We start from the raw sequence: 14,481 nt of genomic DNA, 5'->3' as shown, positions 1-14,481 counted from the left end.
AAGCCTGTTTCCAAATGAAACATTTATTTAAAGTTCTCCTGTATGCCTGTAGTTTAGTGTATAGTAACAATAAACGAAAGATAGGTGCTTTTGTTTATTGTAAATCTTTCCTTCAAACCTCTGGAGTTCCATCCGAGACTTACGCGGATTAATTGATCACATTTTCCTTTGTCTCCAGTCCCTGATGAGAGCTTTGCCAGCGGAAGAGAAGGCCAAGATTGAACAGCTGACCGAGGGTCTGAAACTGGAGAAGAAGAAACTGGAACGAGAGTTGACCAAATGGGATGAGAGTGGAAACGATATCATTATCTTGGCCAAAAAGATGTGCATGATGATGATGGAAATGTCTGATTTCACAAGGTATAAATCACAATGTTTTTCCGTTTCGAGAAAATTGGTGGGCAAGTGAGAAAAACGTTGCCTTAAGGTTACCGTATACCTTTAGAGGTGTCTCGTGTCCAAGCGATTTAGCGCGTTCGGTTCAGCTCTAGATATCTAAACCCCTGTATCAAATTAAAGCTCAAAAAGCTGGCTTTCAAACTACACCGAGAAATTTCAAATAAAATGAATTGTGGAATTTTTCACAACCTCTAATGCGAACGTCCGAATCACCGTTTCGCCACCCCCCCCCCCCCCGCCCCTGCCCCTAACCCTTGCATGTAGATTCTGCAGTCATAAACTACCGTCATGATTAGGTTGTGCTGTTTGCTGCTCCAGACTAGCAATGAAGTTGCCGATTTGTTGGTTGTTCTAGTTTTGTTGAGGTGTTTTAATGTTTTTGGTATGTCATGTTGATGAGAAATTTTCTGATTTTCTTGTCTAACCTGTTATTCTAATCACAGGGGTACCGGACCATTGAAAACCACCATGGATGTCATTGATGCTGCCAAGGTAGAGTATAACTTCACACCTCATGGCTGATGATGAGGGAAGCAGCTGTTAGTTTTTTTTTTTCTCAAGAATTGCGATGTTCCTTAAGAAACATCGCCGATTCGCAGAGGTTTTGAACCAGCGACGGAGATTTCAAGCAAACGACGTCTCCGTTAAATACATAGATTTCGTCACAATTGACTGTCAACTATGCCACATGTAATTGTGATGTATTCCTTGAAACATTGTACAATGAAGACGTGATGGTAAATTCGAATGCAGCCATAGCACTACTGGAAAAAAGACCTGAAAAAATTTTCAGACTTTGAACGGGATTCGAACCCACGACCTTTGCGGATACCGGTGCAATGCTCTACCAACTGAGCTATCAAAGCTACACGAGAGCGGTCGTGTATGGGTTGGCCTGCTACTGTTGGACATCTATTACTAAGGAATTTACATACTTGAGCTGAGTATTACGTCCACTGAACATAAAGGGCCAACCCACACACCACCGCTCTCACGTGGCTTTGATAGCTCAGTTGGGAGAGCTTTGCACCGGTATCGCAAAGGTCGTGGATTCGAATCCCGTTCTAAGCCTGAAAATTTTTTCAGGTCTTTTTCCAGTAGTGTTATGGCTGCATTCGCATCTATCATCACGTCTTCGTTTAAACTGCGCCTAACCCCAAATTTTTTTCGCTAAAACGAATCTACATGTTATTCGAAATACTTCTGAGAAAAATTTTTGGATTCGGTTAAATGCTCGATTTTCTGTGCCCCGACGAAATCTCGAAAATAGCCCCAAAACATCGCCATTTTGTTTCACGACCGAGTTTGAGGAGAATGGGTCCAGCGGCTGTTGTGACGTCTACCCAGGAAGATCGAATATCTCACGTCCTCTCATTTCCTTTAGGATGGTGCAATACACATTCGAAAAGTGCGCAGAAATGCCTTCCAGAAGCGCTATCGGCTGTTGCAGCAATATTCCAGATCTAAAAAAAGATATATTGTACAATTTACTAGCGATGATCGGTCAATGGTACGATTAAGACATAACGATGGTTGATTTTGTCGAACCGAAACAAGCTACTGTTGGACATCTATTACTATGGATTGTACAATGAAACAACTTTTAAATTCGGTCTTTGTGATATCCAGACTATCAGTCGCCTTCGGCTTATAGCAGCTAATTTGACCCTTATTATTCTTGATGTCGCAGAAAACTCGTACGTTAATTTTCCAAAATATGACGTTGTCTGACTGATAATGTCTCTTCTTTATTGCAGAGAATTGCTAAAGCTGGAAGAAAGATGAATGAAAAAGCTACGGAAATAGCACGGAGGGTAAGTTCTTACTAATGTTTTGGCTTTATTTTATGGTGATAATGATAGAAAGGTAATATTGATGACTTCAAAATGTTTTTTTGTTTGTATTTTGCCAGTGTCCCGACTCAAGTTCCAAGAATGACTTGATAGCGTACATACAGCGCATAGCACTGTATTCTCATCAGCTGACCATCACAGCTAGAGTGAAGGCCGATGTGCAGATGATCAGTGGAGAGCTTGTCGTGTCTGGGGTAATTTTCTCTTTGATCGAAGTCATACCGATGTTCTTGTTTGTGAATCTTGGTAATGCTGCTGTGCAATGTTCTGGCGGTTTCCTCTTGCAAAGTCAATTAAAATTTCTCCCTCAAGTGTCCAACTTCCGTTAGAGTTTTGGTCATTTTGCCACGTCTGTTTCGAAGAGTAAGAAATAGTTTGCCCTTTGGTCGACTGTTTATGAAGAGACTGCGAGAAATTAGCGACAGGTTGAGGTCTCATCGCTGGACTGAAAACCGCGCTTCAAAATTCCAATTTGTTGCTCAAGTTATGGAATATGTTGCAGAATTTAAAGCGCGGTTCCCAGTTTGGCGATGTGAACTGAACCTGTCGCTAATTCATACACGGGAAGCCTCAATTAAAATAAAATCCTGTAAACGTGAAAATTCAATGCTGATTTGTTTTCGTTTCCCTCTAGTTGGACAGTGCCACATCTCTAATCACAGCTGCCAAGAATCTTATGAATGCTGTCATCTCCACAGTCAAGGCATCTTATGTTGCTAACACCAAGGTACTTCTCTAGACTTTACTATTGTCGCGTGGGATGAGTCACAGTATCAACTAGGAGACTGTTAAAGACCTTTACTCCAGGGGGCGCTGTGGGGGAAGGGGGTTCTGTGGCTTATTACTCTCGACCCGGAGTGGGTACCCTGGGTTACTGCCTCTTGACACTGGTTCCGTTTACAGAGTTACGAGTGAATTTTTGAGGTGGCCCTCAAAAAAACTAGGGGATAATTAGGGCTGGAGGTGAGGTAGTGGGAAGGGGGGGGGGGGGGGGCAAGACAGACTAGCATTCATTTAGGGGAAGTGGCGATTTATGTAGTTGCTTCGTACTGTAGAATCGTTAGTCAAATCGCTAGCAGTGTGCCCTATTGGCCCTTATGCATGCAGATCTACTTTTGAGGTCTATATCACTGATTTGGACCGACCTCTCCCCCCCTACCCCCTTAATTCACCCCAACCAGTTGTGGTTGTTCCTCATTGACACACGAAAAACGGTTTGGTTATTTCATGAGTTTGCTGTCGTTAAATTACGTTTTTTTTTTTTTCATCTGCAGCACAAGTCAGGAGAAGCGAGGGTAAGATTTCTAATTGAATTTTGATTTTTTTTTTCCTTTTTGCCTTAGTAACTAACATACCTTTCTTCTTTCGTAAAATCCAGACTTCCAGTGTCACATGGCGCATGCGTGCACCTGAGAAGAAACCCCTGGTTAACCTTGATAAAGATGACCGCATACCGCAAGTACAGCGGGCCGAGAAAGTGAAGCAAGAGTCTCCGATACAAGCTCTGTCGGAATTCGACACTTCGGAGATAAAACGACAGCCCGACTTCTACTAGTCGGGAAATTTTCCTGGTCGGGCGAATAGCAGCAAAAGTAGTTTGAACCCTTTCTGCAACGTTGAAGAATTGTTCAGCAAACCTGCTGGAAGTGAATGAGTGAATTTGAAGTCGGATGACTGTAGAAGCCCTTGCTGCACCCAACTTTAGAGCTGAAGTTTTTCTGTAGCTAGTCTTTCTGAGCTTCGAAGATTATTTCCAACAGGATTAGTCCCTCGTATTTCTGTTAACTTTTTATAATGATATGTTGTAGGTATAGTAGGTTTTTAGTATTTGAGCCCAGATGATCTTATGGACAAGTGTGAGTTGAATCCCAGATTCTCCTTAGAATGGTTGTATAAAATGTGTTAGAAACAGCAGGGAGAATTTGTCCATGCTGCTTTAAAGATATGGAATTTGCACAGCTGAATGTTTGTGAAGCTCAGCATAGTTGTAAATATGTTAGGCGGTCTAAGGTCGGTGCTGATTGTATGTTTTATGTTATTTTTAGCTTATTTAACAGACCAGTCGGTTCACAGCGGTGGCCAAACACAAAAATGCACCCGCACTTAGGGTTTTCGAAGCCTCCAAAATTGTAAGAGTTTGAAGCGAGAATGCTCAAGACTTTTGCAGGGAAAATGTTCCAAAAATACGATGGCCAATAAACTTGGCGGACAGCGATTACTAAATTCTACGTATTTGCCGCGTATCAAGTCTAACCTTTCAATGACTGTCTTAACTTTTGGCTGAAGAGTAAGAAGAATTTCCAAAATTTGAGCCGTTTACAAGCGGCAGTTTTGGCGGGAGCTTTTTGGGCACAGTGCGTTTCGGAGTAGCTCGTGAGCGCTCGCAATAGTTTTTGATTGGCTATTAGCATTCGGAAACTCGTCGAAGGTTTGCCAAGGGCGGCGCTTTTTCCTCCGACTAACACTCGTCTGTACGATCATAGCGTAGCAATTAGTAACCCCTTGGGGTGGTGGAGTGGCTCCTGATTGACAGTAACGGGGATGTGAAGCCTAAAGGTTCCAGAATTTTGTACGACGAGCATGTTTCTTCCCCATTACCCCGTCCCTCAGGGATACGGGTTCTAGTGCTGAAAACAAGTTAGACTGGTTATTTGTAGCTACAAAGTCGAGACAAGTGGCATAAATGAAGGTAGTATTTTTGTAACTAGGTAGTGTGATTATTAGAATTGCATGCAATGTCTTCACTTTAAAAAAAAAGAGAGAACACTGAAGTTTAACGTTGTTCTGTAGGAAAGTATGTGGCGAATGACAGAAAGGTGTAACTGGATTAGAGAAGTTTAATCCCTATAGAAAGGTTTTAGTCCAAAATTGAAGAAACATTTCCTGTGTCGATCTTGAAACAGCTTTGAGTCGATTTGTAGTTAAGCGAAACTTTGAAAACGTGTTTGTACAATACGAAGTGACTGCAACATGATTGTCAGCAATAAAGTGTGATCTGAAAACATTTGTTTATTAGTTTTGCTAGCTTTTATAACACAATAAACGTACTTCAACGCATTGACATTCTAAACTAGTAACAGTTATATATCAAATAATTCATATTATGCCTTGAGACTCAACTAACTTGCTTAATCGTAGCAAACACGTCATTTTGCATGGAATTTTGAAGCCGAATGCATGCATTCAATACAACAGTGACACAGAATTTGTGGATATTCAAACCTTGGCGTTCGATATATTTTTTTGCACTCTAGTTTTCCCACGAAAGTACTTTAGTTTAGGTAAGGTAAGGTTTGAAGGTGTACATCTATAGGCGAATCTTTGCTGACGTCATTGTTTACATTTTTCCTCATTAACATACGACTTTGCGCATAGCAGGCATCATGCTTGACACGATTTTACTACAAAAACTTAAAGAGCTTGTGAAACTTAGTAAGTGGTGAAATGTTTGGCTCTTTAGGTGTAATATTCGGGGCGAAGTTGTCTTCCAAAAACATCAAAATTTCTGTGTGGCAAAAGCGCTAATGAGCTCATACATCCTTTGTAAAATTTTGAACTTTTAAACCAGCGTCGCACAAAAAGTATTCAATACATCGCGTTCCAACTCCTTGGGACAGTTAATCATGCTGTGCCCTTTCAATATTCAGTATTAATCTCTTTGTAGCTTCATCAGAAACTGTATCGCCTATGGTAACGAGGCAAATATTGTAAACAAAGATTCCCCTATACTAGAAGAAGTGGAGGAAAGACTGATCTGGTGACATTGCGACTTGTTTTAAGCCCGATTTCCCTGGATTGAGTTCATGAGTTCTCGATTTACATAATGCGTGATACCAGACGTTTTCAGAAAGAGAGAAACTGTAACACAGTAAACAGATCTTCCTTTTAAACTAATTCTCTCTTTCGAGGGAGACGTCCAAAATTCGACCCGAGAAAATCCGTATTGATGAAGTGTTTGACTAGTTGAACTGGTTCAATTTTCGTTTAGAGCGGTTTTCAATTGTAATCACTCTGGCCAATTACAAAGGACACAGACAATACAGTGAACCAATCAAAACTTAAGGTGACGCGCGAAGCGCGGGAAAACGAATGCGAACAAGTCAATTACTTTTTTACGATAACTGCCGAAATTCTCGCGCGCTCATTGGCTAATTTTCATTGTCAATAAGCGGACAGACATACGAATTTATAAATTATGGAACGCATCAGCGAGCGAGAGCGGACATATGACAATTTGTCATCGTAAAAAACAAATTGACGTCAGTGTTTCATGCGTCTGTCCTGTTAATGACAACGAATTTCGTCATAACATTGTCAAAGTAGTCTGCGGATCCACTCGGCTATCGCCTCATGGATCCACAGCTACTTTGACAATGTTATGACGAAATTCATGATCAATAACAGGACAGATGCATGAAAAACTGACGTCAATTTGTTAATTCGACACTCAAATGAAAACCACACGATTAATTACGCTCCAACTAACAACACCAAACAGAATCCAATAGGGTCGAATTTCCGATAGACCATTCCCAGCCCTCTATTTTCTCGTATTTTTATTCGATCGTTGACCGCGCGGATAGAATCGCGAGAGAACTGGACGCCAGCACAAACGGAAGACTTGACAGGGTAGGGGTGAGGACGCTCGCGTCGCTCGCCTCCTTGCTCCCACCCCCGCGTGCTTCGCGCGCTTTTTCAGTCCTTCGCGTGCGTTGAAAAATAGAGGCTGGGAACAGTCTAAATTCCCGACGTCTTTGGAGCGGTAAATAATTTAAGCGCCTTAAAAGCTACTAAATGACATCTAGTTTCCGCTAGATAAAAAGAAAATTACTTTGTAGGTATATTTTTTAGTCTGTTATTTATAAAATACATGTAATAATCACTCACGTGCAAATTTGTCTTCATTTGTAACCAAGTCTTGAGGAAAGAGATTTCAACCTTGCAATTAAACTTCTACATTTGGCTGACTAGGAAGCGGCAGTGAGCATATGAAATCTTTCACTGGATATTAAAATAAGCTACCTCTAACAAGCTGATAATTTAATGGAACAGTATTAGAATCATTCCAAACCACAAGAGTACATATAAATTCTTTTACAAGATAGCTAAGTGGTGGCAAACATTCTCTTGTCTTAGTAACTTATTATGATCACTCTCAGTTTGCTCCACTTAGCATGTAATCATACATACATAAATTCTAATGGTTGCGAATCCGGAATATTGATATGATAAAATAGTCATTTGGCTGTCCCTTCCCCACAGGTGTCCCAAGTTATGTTCAGTGGAACCTCGATATAACGAGCTAAAAGACTAGCAAAATATGTTCCATATGACGAGGATTCAATACATCGGGGTTCTTAAACATATATTTTACTATTACTGGCCGGGCGAAGAATTTCGTAAGTTATATTAAGGGGGGCGTCGTTATGTAGAAGTTCGTTAAATCGAGGTTCCATTGTATTGCAGTAGTGTTAGGCCCCGTCTTCATTTCACCAGAGAATTTTGAAAACGGAGGTTTCACTCTGAAAACATTTCAAATGTCTTCCGTTCACACAACGCAGGAGGAATTTCAAAACCTAACAATCACCGGTCAGTTTGGATAAATTTGTGTTTGAGGAAAACCTTGTCAGGGAAGTCACACGATTATTGTAACTACACCGTTTTAGAAAAGCTTCGTTTTCAAATTCTTCCGGTTTGAAGAGCGTTTTCGAAAAGCTCCGTTTTCGTGACGGATTGGTCGGGACGGTAGATTTAACTGTAGAAATAAATCTGCGCTTTCAAATTTCTCCGGTGCAGTGTGGACAGGGCCTGCTTTTTTCGTCTTCGATTTGTGGCATTGCGCAATCCGAACAACACAACGTACAAAAATGAAACTAGAACTAATATAAACAACCTCTGCCAGGTAGTTTTATATTAAGAATTTACCAAAACTTGTTCTTGTTCCGGACCTCAAACGCACAATGTCTACAATGCATGTAGTGACTGAAGTTTCCAGTGATAATTGTTCAAAACATTTTCTCCTAATTAAATCTGTCCGAGTAAACATCCATTTCTCTCCGACCTTGAGCGCGCGAAAACAGAAAGCATTATTCACTCGGACAAAACTGGATCACTTTGAAGTATCCTGAACGTCCATGCCTGTCTCTTAGTAAAACCGTTTCCTGGAGTCTTCTTGGCGTTTCTGGTAGACATAGAGAGAAACTCCAATAACACAGCAAGCAACAAGAGCAAACCAGAAGAGCCATGTAAAAACCTTGACAGTCCTTGACGAGAAACTCCCTTGTACGTCCTCAACACGTTCTGAAAGAGAGCAAGAATTCTTTTAGGGAAGTCTAAATTTTAAGTGTTCTGGATGACCGTCGGAAGTTCTCTTTCCCAACAAATACACAAACTTAACGAATACGTATTTTGGGAAGAAGTCTGACTGCACCACTAGGATGGAATCGAGATCATCAAATTTGATTTTATGACAGGTCAAAACATTGCCATTTTGATAAAATTCTGAATCTTTCACTCGTTATTTTTTCTTTTCAGTAAAACAAGTTGGTATTTCTTTTGCGTTTATTTCTTTCTAGTGCAAGGTAATAAAATTATAGCAAGCTTGCGGACATAGTGAGATTCACGTACGAATTCTGTTGGTCTTCAAAAGTTGGGTTAAGTTCTGTTTTATAGGCAATAGCCATTTCACGTCGTAGAAGTAAACCAAAGAAACTTCAAAATAGCAATATCAAATACCATATAATTAACAGTTATGGAACTTTAGCATCGTGCTCCAATCCGATGGTAAAATAGGCCCCACTGATAAAAAGTCTCGCAATTGACGCGTTTAATCATTTGGAGAAACGAGACCTGCCGTGCGAGAAATAATACTCTACTCGCGAGAAACGAAAGACGACTCTCGAGAAACCTTCGCTAGAGAAAAGAGCGACTAGAACGGCACCGACGGATGGTGTTTTGGGTTTCCTTGTTATAACGTCAGTGTTTTTCTACCTTAGAACGCTATTATTTTGAGCATTTTAAAGTTTCCATTGATGTGAATGTAATTTTGTATGTGTTTATCGCAAACAAATGTCTCAGTATTGTATCAAGAATTTCCATACCTCTGTACGGTTCGGCTCCAGTTGCGACAGGCACAATTCTGGAGCGATCAACATCGCCTTCATCATCAGTTGCCGTGACTGGAATTTCAGTTTCATAGAATTTCATGGATATAATATCGTGATTGTCTGCAAAGAAAAAAAAAACACAATATTAATGAACCCTGTTCAATGATGTAAAGTTTCGCAGACATTTGTTGGTAATAAATGTAAATTAAATTATTATCATAATTGTCAAATCGAATAGCTGACTCGCTACTCCTAATGGTAGTTAACAAACGGTAAAATATTCTCATTGTAAAATCTCATCGAATCCGTTGGAATACTTAGACATGGATGTTCTCACAAATTAAAATCAGACCTGGCAGACCGAGCAATATAATTCATTCTGTTGACAATCAATTTGAAGTTTTTCTCTAAAAAATCCCGTTAAGTTTGTGAGCATTTTCACAAAAGCAAGAAATATTATAAAGGAATTAATATAATAACCAATATGGATTCTCTTTTCACTTGACGTCATATTTTGGAATCCGATTTTCAAGATCACGGCAGACTTTGCCATTAAAAAGTCTACCCTATGTTTTGTACTTGCAACACTTGACTTTGGGTAGATAAATAGCTCTAATTGATCTTGGTTGCGTTGTTCGTATGTTGTCAAAATATAACAAAAACAAGTCAATTTCAAGACTACACGTACGTTACATTTATCTAGTTGCATCTACTAGCTTTCAATCACTAATGCCGTTCTCTTATTGGCTACGTCTATTCTGCTGTAGATAGTGAGTAGCTTAGCAATGCGTGCTTGCTAACAAAATGACAACCGCTTCTTTGCGTTTTCGAATTAGAGTAATCAGTATTACTATTTAGATAAAGTTTTGAACAACTAGTAGATTTCTACTAAAAACAAGTTGACTAGGGCTGCGCCCTCGTCTACTATCACGCGATTGAAAGCTCGCACTCATAAATTAATGTAATTGTTAAAGAGAACTAGGATTAGGTTATTTTGCAGTCTTGTTTCTTCATCTCAGTATCAATTTTTCAACAAAATGCGTTTTTCTTCAGTGTGAACTCTGAAATCATAAAAATGACATGTACAAACAAAAAAAGTAGTTAGCTTCTTATAAATACCTGCAAGTTGACCAGTGGCTGCTGACGCTCCAAAATACAACCCAGTCGGCAGTTTAACTCCACTCACATCAAAACAATCCGTCCACTCATTCTTGTTGTCGACGTCGACAAACAACTGACAATTAAACAGAAAACATGCAGTAAACTAAGTGTAGTGTGTGACCCACAGTCCTGATCCTACTAGAAGTTAGTTGATGTGATGCCTACCATCACTTTTTCCCACTCAACAATGATAATGATGATGATGAAGATGACGATGATGAAATTTAAATTTGATTTTGTTAGGACTATTAAGAAACAAACAACACCATGCTGTGTTCAGTGTTACTTGATAGTGTTCATTTCAATGGTCACATGCTACTGACAGGTTTTACCCAGGCCTAAAATGACTACAAATTGGAAGCAACTCTCAGAGCATATTTAAGAGTACCACACAAAAGTACTGTTCAATAGCTCTCATTTGCATGGTCTTACAATTAGGATTTTACAAGAAAGACTTGAAAGTGAGAACCATGATAAAATTAACTTCAAAAGAAAAACCATGTCACTGGAGCTCTTTCAAATTGTAGTTGCATCAGAATACAATTAAGTCATCGACTTACTGTAAGACGGTTCTGTGTTCCTGAGTAACGGATCAGAGCGTAAGTGTCATGACCTCTCCCACGGAAATTTGCCTACAGTTCAAAAAAAGTTACAATGCACATACTGTAAATATACCTCATTTGGTACAATACATATATTCATTGCTCATCACCCCAAAGGCAAGTGTGCCTACTGTAATTCTTGTATTTTGTCTTGTTTTATGACGTCTGGCTATTCTGTTGTGAACTGCAGCTATGATAGTAGCAGTCTACAAGCCTTTCCTCTAGAAATTGTTTAATAAACCTCTTTTATTGTCCTCTAATGGGTACTGCACCAGGGAATTAGAAGCCACCTACTTCACATCATAAAAGCATTGCTAAGTACTAGATGTAATTGGCAATCCTCATTGCACCATGGGGCTCGCAAGGCCTCCAAAACTGTGATACACAGACTTCCTGCTAGAACACTGTAATGCCTGCTAGGAAACACTAACTACTATTAAGATTGAGAGTTTTTGAGGTTTACAGGACAACCATAAAATCTTTAGAACTTAAGTGCTACTTAAGTGTTGGAAGTCATTACTTTTGGAAACCTTCATGGAATCAAATAACTAACACAGATAGATACTCACTGAGCACCCAGCCACTTGACTAAGTGTTCCATCTCGATCATGATCATAATGAACAGAACCATTACCAATCATTGCAGAAATGTAAGGATGCTCATGCTGTAAAAGATAAGTAAGAAAGCAATGTGATAATGAAGCCATAGGGAAATCAAACCAAAAAAAAAAAAAAATGGAAGGGTATGAAATAGAATATTTTCTGGGAAATAACCATTAGAGGTTTTTGTGCATAGGATATTCTTTTAACTCACCTGGTGTTCACCATTGTGATTACTGTAGGTGTCAAAGAATATCCCAAGACCATAAAAATAATCCTTGCTACCAAATACATCGCCTGAAAAGAAAGGGGAGGATCAATATCGTTAGCACCATGGATCAGGGGTGCCTGCGCCCTACGACGACATCGCGCACCATGGCAGCCAATTCTCCAGCTAATGGACTGAGACACAACAGCCTTGGTTTACAGCATACAACTTTGATATTGGACATCCGTGTTATTGTCAATTGACACCTGTCAAAACAAGGTATCCACTGACCAGTATCACGTAACCATATCATGGGCTCAGGTTTAGAGCTCATCAAGGTCATAATTGTTTCTTTGAAGTTGACTGTTGCCCAGCTACTGGTTTTCAATTGGATTGCAGGCTCAAGTCAGGTTAACTTATTATAATAAGGAGCTCCGCTTTTAGGCTTGGCCAAATCTGTATATGTCATTTATTTAATTAGCAATCTTACGTACCTTCTTGCATCCTTTCCTTGGTATACCAAAACGAAAATCCATCACCAAACAGCATATCACCAACACCATGTACTTTAAAATGAAGCAGCATTTCCCAGTCTTTAACATGGCATGGCTGACAGGAAAGACGCAAGTAAAGTCACCAACACATTTATAATCAAATCCAGTTTCACAGCTTAATAATCAAATAATGCGAACCCCCCCCCCCCCCCCCCCGGATGGGATGCCAGTCCATCACAGCATTATCCCCCAGCACTAAATTCACTGGTACTTATTTATACACTTGGGTGGAGAGAGGTATGTACAGTATTGTGAGTTGAGTGAAGTGTCTTGCCCAAGTACTCAACAATGTCCCCAGCCAGGGCTAAAACCTGTACCACTCCATCCAGAGTATTTAAAGGCCATCCTACCTCCCTTGACAAGTTACCAGATCAAATAAGCAGATACCTACCACACTATTCCACAGGCCACCCCTCTTGCTCTGATGGTCAGGTGTCAATCTGATGTAGCTACTTGAAATAAATGTACTTCCATGGAAATCCCAATATGGAATAGAAGGTCCAGCACCTAGAAAGAGAAGAAAAACAATACTGAAAAAGACCTGAATATTCAATGAAAACATATTTGATATTTCATTTGGTGGCAAAATTGTTATCCACTCTTGAAAACGTTTGAATCTATACCTACTAGAGAGTTACTTGGTGTGTGAATTACTGTGAGCATCATAGAGAATGTAATGTAAAACTAAAATCATAATGGCACAATTTGCAGTTCCAGAAAATATCCATACCCATCCCAAGGAAGGTTACTGACAATTCCAAGGTGGAGGGGGAGGGGAGAGAAACTTACAAATCTCCTGTGGGAGGGGTACATGTATTTTCTCAAACAACACATTTTCCAGGCACAAATTTATTAACCAGTAACATCGTTTGCCTGCAGGTAAATATTTAGCTCAAATACTATGAATAATACTAACATGTACAGTGAAATCCTAGCTTTAAACTTGTCACAAGTCGACCTCATGAATCTTAGGGTGGAATAGCTCAGCAAGTGAAGCAAGCTGAGAGGTTTTAGTCCACGAAGTGGGATTGTGAAGGTCTTGAAACGACTGAGTGAGGGACAAAGTCGTGAACTGGCGGCAATCTATTATGAAAAGTCCTTCCTCCAGCGGGTAATGAATAAACAAGAGTATATTAGATGAAGGACGTTTCTGCAAGTCTACATGTACCCTTACTTATACATTCCAAGACCAAAAGAAAGATATTGTTCCTGTGTTTTCCTACGTGTTCCTATGTTACGAATGCACTCGCATTCTGCTTGTGCATCTACTAGCCATGACTAGTAGTTTTTCTGACCTCAAACGCATTAATTCCTTGGAGAACTTGGAACACCATCTTCATGATCATAGCAAATCGAGAACACGAAACAACACTACATGAACTTTGATAAAATTGGCAACCAGTAACACTGTGCATTAAACACTGCGTATTGCAATGTCTGATGATTGAACAAAATTGATTCGAATACATGAAACCTGAAAGCCAAAATGTTTATGTAATGGAATAATCTATTCGATCGAACTTCAAGTGCTACGTGAACACATGCATGTCACATGGAAACCTACAATTGTAGTCGAAGAAATTGTACAAACACTGAATTTAAGATTTTTACATTCCTTGATTTAATTTTATGCCAAATAAAACTGCACTCAAAAAATGATCACGCACTGAATCTGGCGAAGAAAAGCGCTGTGAGAGAACAACAACTTCTTCTTGACAGGAAATGGGCATTAAGGATACCAGAAAAGTTACGTTACGTTACGTTTTCCTAGGTTCTGTTGACTTCGTAAAAGTTATATTTCAAAAGAGACCATATTCGTGAGATCTACTGAAAAACACTTCAACTCACCTTTAAATATTGAATGCTCTTTTCGAAGATATCCTTTCGAATCTTCATTTGCGATTACTTTCGAAATAAGTAGAAAGAAAACCGACAAGAAAACGTTCGTGAACTCCATCGCTAAATTTTCTTTACTACGTTACCCTGCCGACTCGCTTC

General features: G+C 39.7%; 2 protein-coding genes across 2 annotated transcripts in view; one reads left to right on the top strand and one right to left on the bottom strand.

The window, feature by feature from the left end:
- The window catches only part of LOC110064237 (catenin alpha-2-like), a 24,490-nt gene extending 19,234 nt beyond the window's left edge, over positions 1-5,256 (top strand). Inside the window, exons 21-27 of the mRNA XM_089286452.1 lie at positions 179-360; positions 843-891; positions 2,157-2,213; positions 2,312-2,446; positions 2,887-2,979; positions 3,527-3,547; positions 3,631-5,256. Coding sequence (XP_089142578.1) covers positions 179-360; positions 843-891; positions 2,157-2,213; positions 2,312-2,446; positions 2,887-2,979; positions 3,527-3,547; positions 3,631-3,807 — 714 coding nt within the window. The 3' untranslated portion in view covers positions 3,808-5,256. The remainder of the gene's footprint in view (positions 1-178; positions 361-842; positions 892-2,156; positions 2,214-2,311; positions 2,447-2,886; positions 2,980-3,526; positions 3,548-3,630) is intronic.
- Positions 5,242-14,481, bottom strand: LOC110064383 (vesicular integral-membrane protein VIP36-like). Its single transcript, XM_089286548.1, has 9 exons — positions 14,332-14,481; positions 12,875-12,990; positions 12,424-12,538; positions 11,936-12,018; positions 11,691-11,786; positions 11,080-11,151; positions 10,478-10,592; positions 9,353-9,478; positions 5,242-8,552 (listed from the first exon to the last, which is right to left on the bottom strand). Exons 1-9 carry the CDS (start codon positions 14,438-14,440, stop codon positions 8,398-8,400), a joined length of 987 nt encoding a protein of 328 aa, XP_089142674.1. The 5' UTR covers positions 14,441-14,481; the 3' UTR covers positions 5,242-8,397.

The sequence above is a fragment of the Orbicella faveolata genome, unplaced genomic scaffold (assembly GCF_042242905.1).
Source record: "Orbicella faveolata isolate gen_17 unplaced genomic scaffold, um_ofav_v1 contig_1, whole genome shotgun sequence".
Taxonomy (NCBI): domain Eukaryota; kingdom Metazoa; phylum Cnidaria; class Anthozoa; order Scleractinia; family Merulinidae; genus Orbicella; species Orbicella faveolata.
Note: the sequence above shows the minus strand (reverse complement) of the source record. Positions and strands in the feature narration are given on the sequence as shown.

Bases quoted from the DNA above. Each gene is read 5' to 3' on its own strand.
- LOC110064383 (XM_089286548.1), bottom strand. From the start codon at position 14,440: ATGGAGTTCACGAACGTTTTCTTGTCGGTTTTCTTTCTACTTATTTCG. The intron at 10,593-11,079 runs GTAAGTCGATGA...TTTAATTGTCAG, and splicing joins GAACACAGAACCGTCTTACA to TTGTTTGTCGACGTCGACAA. The intron at 8,553-9,352 runs GTATGGAAATTC...GCTCTCTTTCAG, and splicing joins TGGAGCCGAACCGTACAGAG to AACGTGTTGAGGACGTACAA.